We start from the raw sequence: 23,386 nt of genomic DNA, 5'->3' as shown, positions 1-23,386 counted from the left end.
TAAATTATACCTGGAACTTAAAAAAATTAAATCCCCCAACAACAAATCATCAAAGAAACAACTGCCCAATAAATAAGTGGACTAAAGACTTAAAGAGAAACTTCTCTGAAGAGGAAAGAAGGATGGCCAATAGACACCTGAAGAAATGCTCAACCTCTATAGACATAAAAGAAATGTAAATCAAAACAACACTGAGATACCACCTCACTCCAATTAGAATGGCTATAATCAAGAACTCTAATAACAACAGATGCTGGAGGGGATGAGGACAGAAGGCAACCTTACTGCATTGTTGGTGGGAGTGTAAACTTGTTCAACCACTTTGGAAAGCACTATGGAGGTTCTTCAAAAGACTACACATAGAGCTCCTCTATGACCCAGCAATCCCACTTTTGGGCATTTACCCAAATTATCACAAACAAGACTACACTAAAGCTACCAGCATGACTATGTTTATTGCAACATCATTTACCATAGCTAAGATATGGAACCAACCCAGATGCCACTCAGTAGATGAATGGATCAAGAAAATGTGGTATATATACACAATGGAATTCTATGCCTCCATCAGAAAGAATGGCATTGCCCCATTTGTTAGGAAATGGAAAGACTTGGAAAAAATTATATTAAGTGAAGTAAGCCAGGTTCAAAGTAACAGGTCCCATGGTTTCCCTTATTTGCAATAACTAGTATGTCTGAGTCAAGCACAATAGGTCAGATAAGTTGGTGTTAGTGGAATGAACCCCAAGATAAGTATTCAAATGGGTTTTTTGGTTTTTTTTTCCTTTCATGCAATTGTTTCTAACACATTTATAAGATTATTTCTTTGTTGCATTGTATGTCCCTCCCCCATGGTATAACCCCTGCTTTCACTGTATTTGATGTTGGTATAATTTGTGGAGGGGAAGGGCAAAAACAAATCATTTAACTAGGGATACAGGTGGACCCATTGCAACAATGAGATGTACAAGTCGTTATGTAGAAAAATGAACTTTACAACTTTGGTGGGGGGTGGGCGGAGAATTGGGTGGGGGGAAGGAGGGAGTATGGGAAAGGATGGGAAGGGGAAACAAAGAGGAGGCAACAATGCTTAATAAGGTACTTATTACCTTGCCCATGTAATTGTAACTCCTCTGTACGGTATTCTCACAATAAAAAAATAAAATAAAATAAAGAAACCAAATACAGCAACAAAGAGAGAGAAAAAGGCCGTTTCCATTTCCTGGAATTCATTTGGATAAATATGATTTTGTATGATCACAGATATAACTTCCTTTTCTCAAAGTATAGAGAAGGAATATATGCTTTCATTTTCTTCTTCCCTTCCCTGTACTCTATGCCAATTATCTTATATAATGGCATATTTACTAATTCTACTTAACTAGACAAGAATTAACTGATACCTTTATTGTGTCAGTGTCATGGTTAACAGTATTATTTTTTATTGTGTCAATCATAGTAAAAAAAAAAAAAGCAGTATGGACTGCCTTAGTCCATACAGGTATGTCTGAAAAATCGGATATGAATTTCCTTTTCTTAAATATTACACAAAGTTCACTCTAGTAAATTAGACAGCGGTCCTTTCTACTAGTAGGACCTGCTTTCCCTCCACCAGCAATAGCAGCTGGATGCATTTGCTACATCTCAGTTTATTGTCTCAAACCCTGGGGTGGTTTATTCTACACCAGGGCCAAAAGAGTCTGTTTCCTGCTCAAGTCCTTTCCCTGTCATCTTTTGAACTCTTAGCTTCATTAATATCAGTTTATGTCCTTTCCTCTCGACTCTAGCTTCTCTTTCTGTTTCTCTTCCTGCTTGTGCCTGTTCTCTCTCCTCTTTTTCTCTTCTCCCTCTCTCCTTCCACTGACTCCACACAGTACATAGTCCATATTCTTTGAACTTCCTTGTTTACATCATCAGGCTTTGCTTCAATCAGTCCTCCTATGTCCAAACTTTGTGCCTTAGCCTTTGCCTGGGGCAGTAGACCTCTGAGGCCATTGGAGTGGAGCTGGTCACTCTTACTTCTCCTTAGTTACCAGACCTGGAGGAGAACCCACAGGCCATCATTTCTGTTACCAGACCAGATTCTGTCTCCACCAAGTAACATACTATCTCTAAGGACTCCATGCCTTCGATTTTGTCGGATGTTTTATCCTTCCCTTTACCCTGGTCAGCTCTTTTGAAGGGCACATCTAAAATTGTACTGAAAAACTACTATGAAGACGTCATTCCAACCTTAGACATTCAATTCCATCTTTGTTTCTCTGTCTCTCAAATTTTTGTCTCTCTGTGTCTCTGTTTCAGTCTCTCTCTATCTCTCTGTCTCTTACCTTCTGTCTGTCTGTCTCTCTCTGTCTCTGTCTCTCTGTCTCTGTCTCTCTGTGTCTGTCTGTCTGTCTGTCTCTCTCTCTCTCTCTTTCATCATTACTGGGGTTTTAGCTCATGTCCATTAGGTAAGTGCTCTACCACTTGAGCCACAGCCCAAGCTATTTTTGATTCTCATATGTAATCTATTGTATTTCTCCAGGTATCCATCTTAAATCTCTTAGCCTATCCTACTTTCCCCCCTTTTCCCAAGGAAGAAGTAGCCCTGTTCTGTTCTCATATTAACTTCTTTCTCCTGATTTCTTGGTTCATTTTTCTCTAGGAAATAAAACCCAACCCATACACACTACAACTAAAATACAGATGAAGCTAGGTGCAAGTGGTTCACACCTGAGGATCATGGTTCAAAGCAAGCCTGGGCAGGAAAGTCTTTGAGACTCTTATCTCCAATTAACCACCAGAAAACCAGAAGTGTCACTGTAGCTCAAGTGGTAAAGCACTGGCCTTGAGCTGAAGAGCTGAGGGACAGTACCCAGGCCCAAAGTTCAAGCCCCATTACTGACAAATAAATAAATGCATAATAAAATAAAATAAGATGAGATCTTCACTGTATTCTACTGTGTATATTTTAAAAACTTGGAAACTGAGATCACTTTTTTGGCCAAAAATACATTGATTTTAAAACATATTCTCGATAGAGTTTTACTGGCCAAAAATGGAATATTAGATCTGAAAATTCTAACATCAAAAATTCACTTATACTAAAAACATTATAAATCTACTTTGTCGAAGTAGACTTTGTGAAAGTCTTATACCAAACCCCAATGGGCATCTAATTTAAAAATAGGTATGACAATTTCCATCATTTTATAAACACACAGCTGTCTGTTTATTGCTTGTGAGTCCTTGGTATAGTTTACTGATTACCTCCCATCCCAAATTTGTAAATGGGATTGTGAGAACAAAATCCAGATTATTTTCTAGCTCTTTAAAAAGAAATGGAAGGAATGATAAACAGCTCAAGATAGAACGTTCTCAGGGTTTTGAACCCAGTGGCATGGTTCACATTCAATCTACTAATATGTACATAGCTCTAAGCACAGGGAAGCATGGCAAGAATACTAGGTATTGAGAAGATGCCTACCCAGTCCAATAGGGCAATGCTGAAGATGAACAACAAGATAGCTCTGGAGACCAGCCTGGAAATCAAATGCAAATCAATATACATTTGTTCAGACTCTGCCAGTGTGGAGCTGACCACAGGAAGCAACCCACCATGGGGCAGTCAAGGCTAGGCATTCCTGTGGTGTTCTAATTAGCCCTTCAGATTCCTGTTTGAGCCTTTTTAGTTGACTTGTCTGACCCAGAGGTGGAATGAAATGTAGGGGTCCACCTGGAAGCCCTCCCTGGCAACATTAATGCACTGTCTATATGGCTATTGACAGGAGCATCAAAACAGATTGGGAAATACTCACAGTGGAGATAAAAGCCAGCCCACTAGGAAGTATGTCAATATCTTCAGAGCCATTTTCTGCAAAACAAAATATCAGAATGATGCATACATGGAGGTCAAAATAGTCAAAACTTCTTTTTTGAAACTATGTTGACTTTTTCAACTACTTAAGAAACTATTCATTTTCAGGAATCCCACAGACTAAATACTATATTCTTTTTTAGATCTCCATTTTTTTCAGAGAAATAGCTAAGTAACTATATCACAAATCTATATCTTGGGTTTATTCATTAACAAATTCCAGAGCATGTTCTGAGAGATTAAATATTAATCCTCATAGTAGGCTGTTGCACAGAATGATAGATAACATTCAAAATGTCATGATTGTGAAGTCTTCTTATAGGCCTTTCTCCAAATCCTTCTTCCACTTTCAGCTTGCCATGGCCTTAATACTTATCATTATGCATTTAAATTAGGGAATCATTGAGTAATTCTTCTCTATTATAAAGGCAATAATTCTTAAGATGAACTACATGTATAAATGAATTTGGAAGACTTTAATCAGACCTTTTCCCATTGACCCAGTGTGTGTTGGAAAGGTTTATCTAATTAAAGTTTGACTGAGAACAAAAGGGTGACATGTCTTCTTGAAGGGAGATAAGTCACTTGGCCAAGTAAGCAACACTGATAGTAAGAGCCATGATTATCTACTGTGGTGAATTTCCTTCTGCAAATATCAGGAACAACATGTACCACAGTCTCACATTCTTTTTACTGGATGTTCACAGTTTCCATTCCATTTCTCTTTACAACTGGATAAACCTTTGTAAAGGTTCTTGTGTTACCTTGACAAATAGAATGAGGTGAATGCCATGCCAAGTAACATCCAACGCTAAGTGTTATACACATAGTTTCTCCTGAATGTGCTCTCTCCCTGTCTCTGTCTCTATTTCTGTCTCTATCTGTTTCTCCAAGTCTGGAAAGGAAATACAAGAAATCAATTGATTTTAAAGTTGCAGAGAATGTAGACAGAGATGCTAACAGGCCCAGATAATTTTACTTCTCAGGCTTTAAGTAACTTTCATGAATTCAAATGGAACAGGTGACCTGTCTCCAAGTCTTGCTACAATTTCAAAGCCATAAACAAAATAACTACTATTCTTGTTGTTGTTTATTTGTTTTCAACAGAGTGTCTGGCTCTGCAGCTCAAGCTGGGCCTTGAATTCATATCTCCTTATTTCAATCTCTTGAATGATGGGATTGTAGATTTGTGCCACCATATTTGGCCTTGTTTTTTTTTAAGTTATTAATTGTGGTGTGGTTGGTTATAGAGCCACAACATTTGGCACATGTGAGAAAATGGTTACCTGGGGAAATGGGGTTTGCTAGAATGTCACTGGGCAATTGGACAATGACAGGGAAAAATGTAGAGAAGTGGGAGAAAGACAAAGAAAATATAAATGTAACTCATCAGGATATTTAGCAATAGGCACTGGAAACGTAAGAGTAGAGAAAGTTTTGGGTTTGTTTTTTATTCACTATATTGAAGGTTGAAATTAGTCCCCAACTAGTAATGATAAAAACAAAATTAACCAGAACTTCTTATTTTGGAAGTATTTGGTTCAGGAGATTCAGCCATTTATTGTACCTTAATGGTCTGAAAGATTTCACGCTGTTTTTCACATGGAGTAACATAGGCACTGGGAGATTCCAACAAACCAAACAAAGAAGCAGTTCAAAACTTCAAAGGTTTGGGACTGGGAATGTGGCTTAGTGGTAGAATGTTTGCCCAGTATGCATGCAGCCCTGGGTTTGATTCCTCAGTACCACATAAACAGAAAAGGCCAGAAGTGGCACTGTGGCTCAAGTGATAGAGTGCTAGCCTTGAGCAAAAACAGCTCAGAAACAGTACCCAGACCCCGATCAAGCCCCAGGATTGGCAAAAAAAAAAAAATCAAAGTTTGGTTACTTTTCTGTTGTTGTTTTGTGTCTGCACACCTCCACTAGGTTTCCTTTAACCTTTATCTCCTTCCTTCCTCTGTGCTAAATGTGAGTATACACCAGTCTCAGTGTGGCATTGGGTCTTTCTCATGGCAGAGCATCCATTCTGCATGATTCACTTAGTCCTATGGTTCCAATTGTACATATTGTTCTTCAGTCTCTAATGTCTATATCAAGCCCAAGCCATCCTCTTCATCCCTACTTCTATAACCACCAGTATGCTTGTTTTTCCTCTCTCCATTTTCATAGTCAATAGGTTTTAAGCTGCTCTGGACATTTGAGTTCAATCCACTTTCCATATGCCAGGGAATCCTAGCACTTTCATCCCCTAGTACCCAAAGCAGAAACTTGGAGCTGTCTTTGATGCCTCCCTTTTCCTTAATCACTCAAGCTTTGGATCATTCTCATCAGTCTCCACAGTAGCTTACCAAAAGTTTAGTGTTGCTCCTCTCCACCCATTCTTCTGGTTAGCTGGTAATCTAACTCCTTAGGCCCCTTGGTCTAGATCCCAAACCCTGTCTATTGTGGGTCTTGTCTCCATTCTGTTGCTCCCACCTCCCACTCAACATTCCAGCCATCATCTTCACTTCTGAGAGTGGCTTGTGAAACAGGCTGGAATCATCCATCTGCCTGTTTAGGAAATGCTTGTCTTCCCCTCCTGTTCCACTCAGCCCTCTCCCATGTCATTGAGCCAAGATCACAGTCTCTAAGAATAGAGTGGAGCTTCATTTGACTTATACTCTGGGTCATGTATCTCTTATTGCTTTAATTATTTTTTTCAGGTGGAATCTAGTATTTTTACTCAAGGCTTCTTTCTGACTGATCCTTCTATCTATGGCCTTGTGTGTAGATAGGACCATATGCACATACCACCACACCTAAATTATTAGATGAAATGGGGGTCCTGCTAATTTTCTGGCTATGATGGCCTTGAACCATGATCCTTGTGATCTCCACCTTCTAAGTAGCTGGGATTAAAGAGCCACCATACCTAGCTCTAATCTTCCTTTCCATCATAGAAGCTCTCTGTAAAAGCTGATTGGATCAATAAATAAACAATTTTTTTAACTTTGTCTCATTGTTTAAGGTAAACTATGATAAGTGAATGTCATTTTCTGAGAACAGATCATCCCTAACTTATGATAGATCCAGTTGTGGGGCAAAAGCAATGTACCCCAGTACAGTGCTCTGTTCAGATTTTGAATTCTGACCTTTATCTCTGACCAAAACTATGCTGCATGGTATGCTCTTGCCATGTTAGGCCATGGTTGTGATCTGTAGCTGAGCCCACCATTTAACCATGAAGAAACATGAAGAACTCTACAGTGAACTTGGTTGCTAGGTTATGTGTTTAGTAGGCCAGGTATAGGAAACTTTTGGGTTTTTTTTGGTCTGTCATGGGCATTGTGCCCTCAGGGCCTGTCCCTGAGCTTTTTTGCTCAAGCCCAGCACTCTATTTACCAAACTTGAGCCACAGCTCCACTTTCAATTTTCAGGAGGTTAATTGGAGATAAGAGTCTCAAGAACTTTCCTGCCTGGGCTGGCAGCACACCATAATCCTCAAATCCCAGCCTCCTGAGAGAGCTAGTATTTCAGGAGTGAGCCATCAGTTCCTGGCAGGAAATACATTTTCATTTTATGATATTTTCAACTTTCATTGGGTTAATCAGGTCAAAAGCTCTATCATCAATCAAGGCATAACATCACAAACTATCGTGAGTTGTGTGCTTTCTGCTTTGGCTCTTTCTTTACCCAATAAATCTACCTATCTTCTATGACAGTGTAAATCTACCAGAAAAACAAAACAAAACAAATCCAAATAAACACACTCCATTTTCAGAGATGCAATGTGTAGGTTTGATGGCTTCACCCAAAGCACAGGGAAGTGGGTGCACTGCATTTGGAAGTGGAAAATCACAATGGATGGTTACACAGTATTTCTGTTTCTGCACTGTTGTCTGTGCTGAATGTGTATCATATACTTGGCACAACTCAGCAACTAAGACACCCCTGGGAGGAAGAGCTTCGGGACATCCTCCTCAGAGACCTCATCACACACCTATTAGTCCACACACAACTACCACTAAAACCTTACTGCCAAATCTAGAAAAATCTGTCTTATTAACCTGTCAACGTTACAGTACCTTGGCAGACATCATCTCTGTAATCACTTCTTAAACCATTCTTTATAGATAGAAAGATAACCCCAGAATTTCACTGCAAGTTAATTTTTCATTATCACATCACATCTCAAAAAGAAGGTTCCAATAGCTAGCTTAGGAAACAAATAAAATATTCATTGTAAACTAAGAGCCTAACTTGGAGACATGCAGAGTTATGGGAAAGAAACATGCAAGGGAAGATGGGAAGATAGCTAGCCCTGCCCACAATAAGCCCTAGGGTAGCTATTTACATTCCAAGTACAGCCCTGAGCAGATGCTGAGGGCAGCCAAATAACTTCCTGGTTCAAACAATCTTTGACCCTTACAAACTTGAATAAAAGATAAACTTAATACAAAATTAACTCTGAGGTAGGATTTCTGGAGAAAGAAATATCTCATCTTTCATTCTTTCCTTACACACCCACACCCACACCCACATACCCACCCACACACCCACCCACACACCCCCACACACAAATATTCCACTAATGAAATTAATCTGAAAAATCTTATCTAGAAGACAATGAAAATAATAACATCCCTCCAGCTCTGTTCCTATCAACTATATTCAACCTTAAGTTCTCTAGTGGCTCTCCATTTCTTCCATAAAACTTTCTCCCGTCTAATAGTTCTTTTGCCTTGCGAATACTATCTTTAGCTGTTTTTATTTCATTTTCTACCCTACTTTGCCCTTGTCTGCCTCTCTTTGGTAAAATTCAAACTGTCTGCATTTTATGATTTCTTTTGTCATAATACTTTTCTGGAACTTCTGTCATAAAAAAAAGGTGTTTTTCAATAGTGCACTGTTACACAAGACAGGCTGTGTTACACAATAAGAAATGCAACTGCATCAATGAAAACCATTTAGATCCCTAATGAAAATCTCACCACCTCTCCTTTTGGTTTATTATTTAAGTAACTTCATTCTTTTGTGGGTGAGTTTGCAAAGCACAGATAACAGCACTTTTATTATAGATCAATGATAAGAAGACTATAGGTGTTTGCAAAGGACTCAACAGAATACTCACAGGCACCAGGCCTTTGAGAAGGCAGCTTTTGAGTGCTAGGTAGACATCAGTATTATTCTCTCAATAAATGACTCATGATCACTCTACCTTGTTTAGCTTTCAAACATAAAATGTAAGTATGTCAATAGTCATGAGAAGTAATGGGAAGTTTTTCTTCGCTCCTAGTCTGTTTCTGAGCATTAATTATTCTCTTTAAAATATTAGATAGGGCTGGGAAGGTGGCTCAGTGGTAGAGTGCTTGCCTTGCATGCATAAGGCCCTGGTTCGATTCCTCAGCACCACAGAAGCAAAAAGAAAAAAGGCCGAAAGTGGCGCTGTGGCTCAAGTGGTAGAGTGCTAGCCTTGAGCTGAAGAGCTGAGGGACAGCGCCCAGGCCCAGAGTTCAGGCCCCACTACCGGACCCCCCCCCCACCAAAAAAAAATATATATATGTATATATTAGATAACCAGATCATGACCACTTTACCTTGCTTAGGTCTTCAAATATAAAATGTAAATATGCCAATATTCCTGAGTAGTAATGTGATTTTTATTTTTTTCTGCTGTTCCTAGTTAGCTTCTAAGTGTTCATCATCCTCTTTAAAATACTAGGTAATCACTACCGAAGAAAATACTAGATAATCAGATCATTGATCAACGATTTACTTTTTAGTTTCTTGAGTTTAGTTAAGTTACACATGGAACTGGACTTTACTGGCCAGCTAGTCTTACCCCTCTAAATTATTTGGCAGACCCACTGCTTTTGAGAGATGGATGTGTAGTAAGTGTAGATGTTTTTCACCACAACAGTAAACAAGCTAGTGAATATAACTTCTTCAAATCAAATTACATATGATCTGATCCTCCCCAGTCTATGAGATGGATAGGAAAATTAACTTGCAGCACACTACATTTCCCTGTTATATAGGTGGTAGATCTTAAAAATCAAACAGAATGTTTAAATACTCACTGCTGACCTTATGTGACTTCTTTAATTTAATAATTCTTCCTCTTCCTTGCCTCATGTACAAGTTCTTTGCTGAGGCAAGGATACACAGGACACAAGTCAATGTCCCTAAAAGAGACAAACTTCCTTCCTCTGACCCAGAATGTCATCAGGCATTGAGTCAGGCTCCCTTACTAGTCACAGAAATCCACATGCTCCATCCCTTCCCATTAGAATCCCTCAGGCTCAGAGAGAGGATGCCTGCCCCTTCTTCGTTGGAAGCACAAATGCCTCTAAGAGTAGGTAACACAAAGACAAGGTTATTGAGAGAGAGAGAGGGAAAAAACTGAGAGGAGAAATCCAAAACCAAATGGGATTCTTCTTTGTGTTTGTTTAATATATAGAACCAGGAAAAGATAATATAAATTTCTATTGTAAAATAATCTGTCTTGTCACATAGCAGCAAAAGTCACAGTCCTTTTACCCTAGGGAGTTTGCAACCTGACAATGAGAGAGATAACACTAGTGATGACAGAATGAAGCGTGAAGCCCGTGGTGGACTACATGGGTGAAGCAGCACTTCAGAGCACTGTGAGAGAAGAGAGGAAAGACATATTTGCAATAAGCAGAGATGGAAGAATTGGTGGTGAGAATTTTATAAGCAATGAGTGAGAAAGTGATTGAATGCATTCCCAAGACAGTGAATAGAATGTGGCTTGTTTTTCACTTTATTTTCTGGAAGCACTGTCAGAAAAAAATTGGAGATTTGGAGCCAGGCAAACAGTGTGGCTATGACCGGTAATTGAGATCACCCCTACTGGGACACAAAGGAGACTGATAAGAGGAATCTCATGTGGAGGAAGCAGAAGGGATACAAGAGAAACAAATAGTGCTTGGATTTTTAACTAGGCCCCCAGTGAATGGGGCACTGCCTACAGGAGAAATTTAGCAGAGCTGACTGTGGGTGAGGGAATGAAGGAGGATATATAGAGCTCATTTCAACTAAGGCTGAGTCTACAGTAAAGTGAGCCTTTGAATGATGGAAAAAAGTCTCAGGACTTAGAGATCTGACTATGGATTTCAGATTAATGTTTGAAAACACATCTAGGTGGGCTGGGAGGTTCTTGAAGTTTAAGGACTAAGTCGAATTTCTCTTGATATTTTCTGATAAATGTTGAAAGAAGTAACAGTGGAAGCCAAGAACATGTTTAAAGGCAAAGAAAAAAAGAAGGAGGGAGGGCAGGTGGAAGGGGAAGAGGAAGAGGGACGAAAAGAGGAAGGGGATGTTGGGAAGAGGAAGAGGGAAGGAAGGATGGAGGAAAGATCACTGGAAAGCCGGAAGAGAGGGAGGGGGGAAGAAGGAAAAGGAAAGGAAAGGAGGAAGGAAGCCATTCCAGTAAGGGCTAAAAATTAAAATTAAAAAGGAATTGCCAAGAGCCAATGGCTCATGCCTATAATCTTAGCTAAGCAGGAGGCTGAGATCTGAGGATCAAGGTTTGAAGGCATCAGAAAAGTCTGTGAGACACTTATCTCCAATAAACCACTCAGAAAAAGCCAGAAGTGGCACTGTGGCTCAAGTAGTAAAGCACTAGCCTTGAGCACAAAGAGGCTCAGAGACAGTGACCAGGCCCTAAATTCAAGCCCCAGGACCAGCAAAACAACAACAACAAATGAACAAACAAAAAAAGGAGTTAAATTATTTGGTAAGATCAACCAGCCTTTCTTTACCTACCAAGTCCCTCAATAAGCTGGCAGTTCTGAAGTTCCACAGATGTCACTTCTCGAGACACAGCATTCATTTTTCCTCTGTACAAGACAAAAATCAATATGGAAGTTAAGGCAGCACATCCAAAATCTGTGTTTGAGCTCTGAAAACCTCTAATCATTTTTATATTGGTTAACTCTTTTATTCTAATTCATAACAAATAAGAAATCAACTCTTCTTATTTATGTTTATTTACACAGTGTGGACATTATGATAGTAAGATATATTATATATATGATATACATTATCTATCTATCTATCTATCTATCTATCTATCTATTATCTATCTATCTATCTATATATATATGGATGATATAAAGAAACTAGTTGGTCAGTGTAGCACCAAGAATAATCCCAGCTATTTGGGATGCTGATGCAAGTGGATTAAGAAAATCAAGGAAAGATGCTAACCCCAGTCAAAAATAGGAAGACTATCTCTAAAATAAAATAAAAACAAAAGAGCTGGGAGTCTGGCTCAAAAGTGGCTCAGTAAAATTTTATTGTGTATATATATCACATTTTCTTGATCTATTTGTCCACTAAGGGGCATCTGGGCTGATTTCATACCGTGGCTATAGAGAATAGTGCTAAAGTAAACATGATTGTGCTGGTAGTTTTACTGTATCCTGGTTTGAAATCTTTGGGGTAAATGTCCAGCAGCAGAATTGCTGAATCATAGGGTAGTGTTTTTGTTTTGGTTTTTTTTTGTTGTTGTTGTTTTGTTTCTTCTCTGTTTTTTTTTTTTTTTTTTTTGAGGAATTGCCACACTGCTTTCCAGAGTGGTTGAACAAGTTTACATTCTCACCAACAGTACGTTAGGGTTCCCTTTTGTCTGAATCCTCACCAGCATCTGTTGTTGTTTGTTGCTTTGATATTGGCTATTCTAACTGGAGTTATGTGGAATCTCAATTTTTTCTTGTTTTGTGTTTCCTTTATGGCCAGGGATGTTGAGCATTTCTTCATGTCTACTAACCATTTTTACTTTTTCTTCTGAGAAACTCATTAATCCACTTATTAATTGGGTTGTTGTTTTTTTTGAGTTTTGGCTTTTTAAGTTCCTTATGTATCCTGGATATAAGGGCATTGTCTCCTCCATTAGAAAGAATGATTTGTAATGATTTGTAAAGAAATAGAAAGACTTGGAAAAATTATGTTAAATAATTTTTCCTCTTCTATGTGGAAGCTAGATTTAGCTGACAAGCTCAGAAGTAAATGCATTGGGTGGTGTGTAAGTGTATACTAATGTATTAGCTCAAATACAGTTGATTTGAGGGAGATCTCAAGTACTGTAATTCCTTAGAAAGGCAAATCAAATTTCAGCAAAGTGATATGCCAGAAAATTTGTACTGGAAAGAGGTAAGGTGGGGTGAGGTCAAGGGTAAAGGATAGAGATGAATAGGAAAAGAGGTGTGGGGGGCAGGGTTACAGACAAAATCCAATGTATAGCCTACAAAATTAAGAAGGATGAGGGGGAAAGGCTGGGTAAGTAAGGAATGGATGAGAATATTGAAAAGGGTGACTTTGATCAATTGAAACCAAAGGAAGATATTCTTAGGAGAGGATCACAAAGGAGTAATAGCTCTGTGCCTTTGATCATATAAAATAATATTTATCAAAATGAACCCCAGGAAATGAAAATAAGAAGTTTGTTATACTTCATTGCCGTTTTGTTTAGTTTTCTTTTTGTCTTGTTATTCATTTATCTGTCTTTGGTAGGATAAAGGTGGGGGGCAGACATGGACGACAAAGGGTGAACAAATACAGCAGTGATACTCACTAGACACTATGTTGAAAAGAGCTATACAACTTGTGGTTGGGGACAGGAGGTAAAAATTGGGAGAGAGCTGAGGGAAGAGCTGATGTCATTCAAAAAGAAATGTACTCATTATCTGACTTATATAACTGCAATCTGTACAGCACGTTTACAATAATAATAAAAATGTAATAAAAAGATACATTGTATTCACTTAGTGGTAGAACACAAAGTTGCCATATGTATATGCCTCTAATCATATACAATACTATTTGTCAAAGTAAATTCCAAGAAATGGAAATAAGAGGCTTTTTCTTTGTTTTTGTTTTTGCTTTTTTTTGTCTTGTTTGTTTGTTTCTATGTCTTTAGAAGGGCAAGGGGGCACAGAAATGGAGGGACAAAGGATGAACAAATGCAGCAGTAGAGACTATGTTGAAAATGAACTATTTATCTTGTGAGTGGGGATGGGAGGGAAAAACTGGGAGAGAGTAAGAGAAAGAGTGACACTGTCCAAAAAGAAATGTACTCATTACCCGACTACCCTCTGTACATCACCTTCATAATAACAATACATTTTTAAAGATACATTCTATTCATAAACTCCTTTGTTAAATGGCAAGTCTTTTATATAACTACTAAAGATAATAATAAAAAAAATGGGGCTGGGAAGGTGGCTCAGTGGTAGAGTGCTTGCCTTGCACGCATGAGGCCCCGGGTTCAATTTTTCAGCCCCACATAAGCAGAAAGAGCTGGATGTGGCACTGTGGCTCAAATGATAGAGCGCTAGCCTTGAGCTGAAGAGCTGAGGGACAGCGCCCAGGCCCAGAGATCAGGCCCCATGACTGGCAAAAAAATAAATAAATAAATAAAATATATATATATATATATATATAATAAAAATTTGATGATTCAAAAAAAAGTGTTTGAGCACTTGCTTAAGGCCCAAGGTTCAATTCCAAACAAGCAAATATACAAACAAAACCCAATCAAGCAAACATACAAACAGTAAATACTATTTATTAGTATGAATAAACAATATTGTTAATTCGGATGTATAAAATAGCATTTTGTTTCATTTTGAAAGTAATATGACCTATAAATCTTCATTTTCTGCCTATATCTGCTATAATTTTTCTTTCAAAAATATTTTACGTAATTCTAGGAGTCTCATTTCAACATATCACCGTGTGAGTATAGTACATCTTGATCACTGGTCCCCTTTCAATATTAGAGATTTGCTTTTTAAAAAATCCTTCCTGGCTCAGTGGTAGAGCGCTTGCCTTGCATGCTCGAGGCCCTGGGTTCGATTCCTCAGCACCATCATAAGCAAAAAGAAAAAAGCCGGAAGTGGCACTGTGGCTCAAGTGGTAGAGCACTAGCCTTGAGCTGAAGAGCTGAGGGACAGCACCAAGGCCCAGAGTTCAGGCCCCACGACCGGACCCAAAAAAATAAATAAATAAATAAATCCTTCCTCTCACAAACTCTTTCCAAACTTCTCTGAAGAGCTAAATCCTGCCATTTTTGCATTAATTTTATTAAGCATGTGCTGACTTAGCAAATATGTGAATTCATTAAACTGAACACCATTTTAGTAGTCAACCAAATTACCACAGTGCTCTTATTTCCACAGTCTTATTTCCAAAAGTCTTCTAAATAAAAAAATTTAAAATTTACTAAACTATATTCAAGAAGATGCTATGGTTACTTTTTTAAAAAAAGAGTTGGGGGTTGTAAATCAGTGGTGGAATGGTCTAGCTATATCTGGTACTACACATACACACACGTTAACCCAAGTCTATTATTCTTATTCTCTCACTTAATCGTGGTAGGAATAAACAAATGCAACAATTAACACTCTCCAGCTAAACTAGAAAGTATTCTCGACGGGCATTAGTGCTCCACACAGATTCTAGATGTGAGGTTCCTTAGAGAAACATAACAACCCGGAACAATTAAAAGCAAAGGCGAGTTTAGACTTACTGGCCTAATTATCCCACCCTAAAGAGGATCTCTTTCTAGCCCACTACTGGCTTTTCCAGAGAAGTTTCTGGAATAGCTCTCTCTGCACAGTGTCAGCAACCACCTGCCAGTCTCTTCTTCTTTGCCTGCTATCTGGCTTGCTCTTTGGGTTCTATCACTCCGGGCGAATCAACAGTGAAACCACTCAGTTAATATCTGACTCAGTCCTGCACATCCACCCAGTAGCCTTCCCCACCTCCCCCTCAAAGTCTAGCACTTGGAAGGATTCTGTTTCTCCAGGAGTATGTAGAGAGCAAACCTATCAGGGTCCTAGGGAAAAGCAAGCTAGTCAGACCCACTTCCCAGATCGGGGATTCTCAGAGAATGTTTTGACTAGGAGGGGATTGTCCCAAAGCCGCTCCTGGGGACCTGCTGGAAAGAAGGAAGCCGGCTGTGAAGGACACTCACTCACCTCAAGGATAAGATCCTCTCCCCGATGAAGGCCAAGCTGGCCCCTAGTAGGGCCAGAGCCATTAGTCTCCCCATGATCTTGGGGTGCCCGGTGATGACAAGCAGACAGATAACGTACACGGGTTGGCGGGGGGGGCAGGCTCTGGAGCCTCCCGTCTGGGCTCGCGGGGCGGTGCCCGAGCCGGGCCGCGCCTCCTGCGGCCAGCGAGCAGCTGGGAGGGTGCAGGGCGGGGCGGCGGGGCGGCGGGGTCGTGCGCCCCAGCCTGGAGTCCAGGTTCCAGGCTACGTCTCCGCGCCAGGTTCACGGATAACATTTTGCGCAGGAGGCGGGGATGGTGGAAAAGGGGGTGTTCTAGGAAACTTTCAACGGGCGAGTTCGAAAGCCACCTTCTTCGCGGTCGGAGTTCCAGGAGACCTTTCCGCGCCAAGTTCAAGGCCGTCTTTCTGGGCCGAAGGTCAGTGGGGAAACTTGGAGCTCCGGACTGGCTCCTCCTCTCCCTCCCACTCCTCATCCCTCACGGTCACCCTTACCCCGCCCGGGCCTCTGGTGAAAGTCTGAGGTTTTCTTGGCAGGTGGTGACAGGTGGTGTCAGTTTGCTTCTGAAAGCCACGACATTCAATCTCAGCTCCTCAATCGGGACTGGACGTGGGGGAGGGTGGGAAGCTTCCAAATAAAAAGTCACAGCCTGAAACTGGGGGGTTTCTGGCAGGCAAGCCATGCATGCGGTGGACTGAATTGCTGCCCAGACACTCAGGTGGAAAGAAGACATTGGTAAAGAGCTTCAACTCTCCCTTCTCCAGGATTTGAGGCACAGGACATGGCATCGGGGCCTTCCTGCTTTACATCAAAGCTCTGAACATGGTCTAGTTCCATGTGTAGATTGGATGGTGAATGGCACTTTCTGTCCCCATGTTGGTAGGGTAAAGAAAACTCAACAGAGTAGAGGGCCGGGGGAGAAAATAGAAAGACCAGTAGAAAGGGAAGGGAAAAGTAGTTTCCTGGGAACTTAGGCTTCCCAAAGATGTCTTGTTCCTACTTTCTTCTAGGGCTGTCCAAGGAGGAACACACTTGGGGTTTTTCTGAAAAAGGCCAAGGCGGAAGGGAGACACTGACGATGAAGGAAGGATGAAGGAAGACTAGAGAAGGTTCGGGAAAAGTTGCATCTTCCCATGCAATGTTTTTAGTTGCCAGCAGTGGCGGAAAATTTCCTGTTGGGTTTGAGATTGTGTGTGTGTGTGTGTGTGTTAGAAATCAAGATTCGTCTAGACCTAAAGATATTGAGAAGGAAAGGTCTGGTTGCAGGTGGCTCAAGCCTGTGATCCTAGCTAGTCAGGAGACTGAGATCTGAGGATCAAAGTTCAAAGCCAACCCAGAGCAGGTAAGTCCATGAGACTCTTATCTCCAACTAACCACTAGGAAGTGGCACTGTGGCTCAAGTTGTAGCATGTTAGCTTTCAACAAAAGAGCTCAAGAACAGCACCTAAACAGAGAGGGGGTACGGAGGTGGTCCTTGACCAACAGGATACATAAGATACACATTTATACCTACAATAAGATACACAATTATAAGACAATGAAGCCTATGAAGACCTTCAGAGTAATACTTTAAATTCTCAGAACAACCTCTGAGGTAGGTAACACTATTCCAATATCATAGGGGAGAAAAAAAAGTTACAAAATGGTTGTAGGATTTGCCCCAAGTCACACACTTGGTAAGTAGCAGAGTCAAACATCCTGGATCCAAATCCTGTACTGTGGAGCCTTCTGAGCTGCCTGTGTTATAGCTAGGGGTAAAGGAGATATTGCAGCATCTGAAGCTGTGGGTATAGATAGGACTATTCCCTCTAAGATGAATACTTTTCAAAGCATGTAAATAAAGAGATGAACACTTTCCATGATTATTTAAAAGGAGGACAAGGACTTAAGATCTGAGGGCCTAAAGCATATGCGGCAGGAAAATATGCAGTCTGGAAGTCAGGCATATGTTTAGAGACAGTTTTGACAAGCACAACTTTTCCTTTAATATGCTTTTTATTGTAAAAATACTGTACAGAGGGGTTACAGTTACATGAGGAGGGTAATGAGTACATTTCTTATAGAGCATTGTTACCTCCTCCTTTTGTTTTTCCCCTACCATCCCTTCCCACCTCCACAACTATACTCCCCCCTCCCCTTCCTCCCCACCTAAATTGTAAAGTTCGTTTTTCAACATAGTGTCTTGTACATCTCATTGTTATAATGGGTCAATCTGTATCCCTATTTAAGCATTTTGTTTTTTCCCTTCCCCTCCCCAAATTAGAGAAGTGTATATACAAGATGCAGGGCATCAAGTACAGTGAAAACAGGGGTTATACCATGGGGGAGGAGCATACAAAGAAACAAAATAATCACATGGTACATTATAAATACATTAGAAACAATAGCAAGAAAGAAAAAACCACTTGTGTACCACAGCTAAGATATGGAACCAACCCAGATGCCCCTCAGTAGATGAATGGATCAAGAAAATGTGGTATATATACACAATGGAATTCTTTCCAGCAGAAAGAATGACATCACCCCATTTGTTAGGAAATGGAAAGACTAAGAAAAAATTATATTTAGTGAAGTAAGCCAGGCCCAAAGAAACATAAGTCCCATGGTTTCTCTCACTAGTGTATGTCTGGGACAAGCAGAAAAGGTCAAAAGCTATGTACATATGACCAGATAAGATGATGTTAAGCACAACTTTCTTAAGCTACAGATTTCTTTCTTTCTTTCTTTCTTTTTTAAATCAGTTGTGGGGCTTGAACTCTGGGCCTGGGCACTATCCCTGAGCTCTTTTTGCTTAAGGCTAGCACTCTCCCACTTTAGTTTTCTGATGGTTAATAAGAGAGAAGAGTCTCATGAAGGAGGATATTCTTAGGAGAGGTTCACAAAGGCTCAGTAGCTATGTGCATATTATCATATAAAATGATGCTTATCTAGCTGGGCACCAGTGGCTCCTGCCTGTAATCCTAGCTACTCAGGAGGCTGAGATCTGAGGATCAAGTGATCCTTGATCCAGCCTGAGCAGGAAAGCCTGTGAGACTCTTATCTCCAATAAACCACTAGAAAACCGGAAGTGGTGCTGTGGCTCAAGCGGTAGAGCATTTGCTTTGAGCTGAAGAGCTGAGAGACAGCGCCCAAGCCCAGAGTTCAAGCCCCATGACCGACAAAAAAAAAAAAGATGCTTATCTAAATGAACTCCAATAAATGAAAACAAGAGATTTTTTTTATTTTATTGTTTGTGTCTTTTTCGTCTTTGTCTGTTTTTCTCTTTTTGTTGCTACTTTTGATTTCTGTACTTTTTGTCTTCTATGTAAGTTTATCTGATTTGGGGAGGGTAAGGGAAAGCACAGAAGTGGTGAGACAAAGGGTGAACAAATGCAGCAGTGATAAAAATGAACTATACAACTTGTGGGGAGGGGGGCTGGAAGGGGAGAACACTGGGAGAAAATGAGGGAAGAGTTGACAGTGTTCAAAAAGAAATGTACTCATTACCTGACTTATGTAACTGCAACCACTCTGTATATCACATTTGCAATAAAAAAATCATCAGTTTAAAAAATAAAGCAAAGAATTGATTTTTTAAAAAGTCTGATGTACCTTCCTTCCTATGCTAGCATCAAACTGCAGTCCTCAAATTACAGCCTCCTCAGTAGCTAGGATTACAAGCATGAGCAACTGGTGTCTGGCACAGATTCCTTTTCTGCACCCACTTTATATGAAGTTCTTAATGCTGTACTTGGCATGCCAGTAAAGATGAACCCCAATTAGATTTGAACCTCTGCTTGAAATTATGGCCTCCTTGTGGGGAAAGATCCCATTCTATTCATTACTGAGTCTACCAGGACCATTCATTGAACTTTGCACTTAACAGTGTCTCAGTAAATTTGATTTGATGGATGGATGTAAGATATGATCTTGGGAGAAAGGAAAGTTAGAAGAAAGAAAAACAAATAGAAATAATGACTGTACTATGTGACCACTGTGAGTGTCCAAAACTACTGATATGTAACATGTTTTGATGTTTTATACTTACATCTTTCTTAAAGAATTAAGAGTTAAAGCCAATTCCTTATTAGCCTCACTTTACTTTTCTCATTATGTTTAACAGCCATTAAATTATTTATAAAACTTCAAACTTATAATCTTAAAAAAACTATCTAAACAAAAAGACAATATATGAAACTATGATACACTCATTAGTTCTATGGCAGTAGTTTCATTTAGTGGCTAATAGGATCAGCTCTGGCATCAGAAATAGAGTGATATACTCACCTCTTAGTAGGTAGATAACTTCAAACTTCTATGCAATCTTTAAAGTGATTTGTGTACCTACTTCAAGGCTGCAATTAGGATTAAAGAAATATTGAATGTAATACTGTACATGCATCATTGAATTTGTTAGGATTATTTACAAATATTTGAACAATGATGATTATGATGATGACAAAATAGAAAAAAGAATGAGAAGTGATGTGCTTTGATAAGTTACAATGGAAAGAAGAAACATAGAAGTCTCTTTCCAAGGATTAGGATGGTTTTTTAGAGGTCCCATGAGTGAAAAACTCTCTTTGTGATTTAGGCCCTCTTGGCTCTAGACCTTACATTGCTGCTGTTTAACAATGGGTCTTCAAACACCCGACTCTATCTATTCAGGCTCCCATTTACAGTTCTGTTCAATGGACAGGTCAGATACTATCTTTAATCTCCTTGGCATCTAAGGTGGACATCCATTTAGGAAACAAATCTCTGAAACACTCCCCAATATTTGAGTATTTGGGTAGTTAGTTGTTCATTTAACGCTTCCCGCCCCCAAAAAGGGATTCTGTACATTTAACTTTCCATAGGAGATCTGACCAAGCTGCCTATCTGAAAGAATCCCCACAGGACAGGGCAGCCTTCCTGCTCCCCTTGAACACATGCTTGGTGAATGAAACGCAAACAAAACTTGAATTTCAGTTAGTCTTTAATATAACTAATTCTTTAACAGTAAACTAAGATGTAAGTATAAAACATCAAAACATGTTACATGTCAGTAGTTTTGAACACTCACAGTGGTCACAATGTAGGAACTGAGGTCACATTTACACCGTAATTCCCTCTCTTCCATGTTCTGTTGCTGGAGGGACAAAGTGAGGCTTGTTTTGTGCAGTGTATTCACCTTATGGGAAAGCCGCTTTTTTCTCTTTTTTGGGCTTAGCATCATGAAAATATATATTCATCTCCCTTTATGTGAAAGTGCTATAAGAACTAAAGGGGCCTTTCTGACTTTGAAATCAAAGTTATTCTATTTGCCATCCATTTCTAGGTCAATATTGCTGACTAAATTCCCACAGAATAGCAATATGTATGTAGCAAATTAGGTGTTAGGAAAAAACTGTCACATTTATACACCAAAAATACAATTTAGAGTTCACAATACAAGGCCCTGTGGTATAAAGTGCCTATGAGCAACTTCCCATCATATTCTGTTGCCACAGAACTTCCCTGGAGGACAGATCCGTTGTTGGCATACACTGTGGTCACTGTAGGCTTCTCAGATAGAATGTTCTGGATGCGAAGAACCTGCCAGGAGACACAGAGTATTAGTATAGAAACAGCATCCACCCATGACACTCAATCAGTAAACCCCTGTTTTCCACAATGACACAGTGATTAAGGGGACATGCTGGTAGAAACAGCACTATCCAATCTTCTTAATGCTTAAATTAAAGTACTTTTCCCAACCTTCAAAGAAAGTGCTTTTTAAAACCATCTCGTTATGCCATGCCAACACAGGATTTAGTGTTATTACAGCAATTCAGCAGTGATAGAAATAGGTTCACACTAATGTGCCTACTTTCACACCATTTCAACATGAACAAAAATCCTGTCATGTGGTGAGTCGACAATAAACCAGATATTTAAAAAAATTGCCAGTATACCACACAAGAAGGGCATGTGTCTTTATAAAATGCCTTTTGACTAGCTTCCACCATAATTTAATACATCAAAAGATTAGTTTTTAAAAAGCACTTCAACAATGTCCCTTCCTGCCAATTATTGGCTTAAAGCAATTACAAATCTCCCCACACAAGTTTACAGTATTATAACTAACAAATCATCCTGGTGACAGTTGATTGTATTAGTAGTTCAAAAGGACTTGACTAATTAAAGTTGAAAGACTGCAAATGTAAAAACCTCTGATGAGGGAGGGTTGTTCGGGTCATAGACGAAGAGCTTCTGGCCATTCGGATGACAGCCTACCCAGATGTCCCCCGAGGAAGGATCAACAGATAAATTATCCACCAGTGTGTCCAACTGCAGAACCTTACAAATGAGAAAGTGTCAATATCTAAATCACAGGAGAAATTTGATTAAAGCATTTACAGCCAACCTTTCTTGCTTCTGTTCATGTTCTGTTCCTCCCACCCTATTTCTTAAAATACATTTAATAAACTGGTTAGAAGTCACTTTTCATCTTCTCTGAAAGTACAGGAATTAGAGGTGATCATCAATTTCTCAAAAAAGAAATTAATTCTTTTTTTTCCTTAAAAAAGGCACAATGATCAGTTAGCTCAAGGAACTACATCAAAGCAAGGTAGGAAATTATTAATCAACTTAAAATATGTGTTGTGGAGGGTGAAGCAAACAATAATGGTGTGGAACCCAATTCCTACCTTCATTTATTATTGAAAGGACTGACAACATGCATAAATCTTCATTTGAGAATTCATCTATTAGTCTTTTCAATAGTAAAAATCTTATTGGAATTCATAGGATGCCATCAATACTTCATGGAATGAGCCCTACATCTGATACAAGTATCACTCAACCTGCTATTGCATGTAATCACATTCTGCCCTCATGATCACTGAGAACAGGAGACCCCTCATGTTGGAAGGAAGGAATAATTTAAAACACAGAAGTGCTACACTGGCATCCGGGTTCTGCTCTAAATGTGTCATTGTCTCAGAAGAAACAACTATGTAACTGCAATGTGTACTTGATTCATATCTATACACAAAGATAAATATTTACCTTTAACTGAGTTAAATTCATAGAAGGCTGTTTTTCCAAAACATGAATTTCATGAGCCAATGTATCAGCAACATAGATGTACCTTTACAGAAAAGATATAATGGTTAGAGTTTCCTGTCAATATAAAACTTAATTAATACAGTGAAAATACATCTTAATAACCTGTCAAGAAATTAATCAATGATGTGCCCTCAAGGAATTCTTGATAAAGGTCAATTTTTACTTAAAAAAGTAAACTTTCAAAATCAATTCAGCAGTGCTCCAACAATCATGGTATTATTAAATTATTTTTCAATAGGTCTGAAAGGAAAAATAACATAGAACTTCAATCTGTAAATACAGTCCATGGTATTTGTTATTGAAATGGAAATAAGACAAATCAGGTGAAATACTGATCCCGTTTTCTGAATCAAATCCTTCTGCTATGAGTTTAACTTCATTTGGACTATAGTAAATAACATTTGCCCAGTGTAAGTTCAAGTAAGTTTCCAAATACTTT

At 39.3% G+C, this 23,386-nt stretch overlaps 2 protein-coding genes across 2 annotated transcripts in view; both read right to left on the bottom strand.

The window, feature by feature from the left end:
* Positions 1–15,990, bottom strand: part of Pon3 (paraoxonase 3) — a 42,523-nt gene extending 26,533 nt beyond the window's left edge. Inside the window, exons 1-3 of the mRNA XM_013035849.1 lie at positions 15,841–15,990; positions 11,624–11,697; positions 3,798–3,853 (exon numbers count right to left, since the gene is read on the bottom strand). Of these exons, the coding sequence (XP_012891303.1) occupies positions 3,798–3,853; positions 11,624–11,697; positions 15,841–15,914 (204 nt within the window). The 5' untranslated portion in view covers positions 15,915–15,990. The remainder of the gene's footprint in view (positions 1–3,797; positions 3,854–11,623; positions 11,698–15,840) is intronic.
* Positions 15,991–20,815: 4,825 nt separating this feature from the next.
* Positions 20,816–23,386, bottom strand: part of Pon2 (paraoxonase 2) — a 32,995-nt gene continuing 30,424 nt past the window's right edge. The window contains exons 7-10 of the mRNA XM_013035867.1: positions 23,264–23,386; positions 22,888–22,969; positions 22,048–22,176; positions 20,816–21,432 (exon numbers count right to left, since the gene is read on the bottom strand). Coding sequence (XP_012891321.1) covers positions 21,274–21,432; positions 22,048–22,176; positions 22,888–22,969; positions 23,264–23,386 — 493 coding nt within the window. The 3' untranslated portion in view covers positions 20,816–21,273. The remainder of the gene's footprint in view (positions 21,433–22,047; positions 22,177–22,887; positions 22,970–23,263) is intronic.

The sequence above is a fragment of the Dipodomys ordii genome, unplaced genomic scaffold (genome assembly GCF_000151885.1).
Source record: "Dipodomys ordii isolate 6190 unplaced genomic scaffold, Dord_2.0 Scaffold227, whole genome shotgun sequence".
Taxonomy (NCBI): domain Eukaryota; kingdom Metazoa; phylum Chordata; class Mammalia; order Rodentia; family Heteromyidae; genus Dipodomys; species Dipodomys ordii.
The sequence above is the reverse complement of the archived record's forward strand: the minus strand, read 5'-3'. Positions and strand labels throughout refer to the sequence as shown.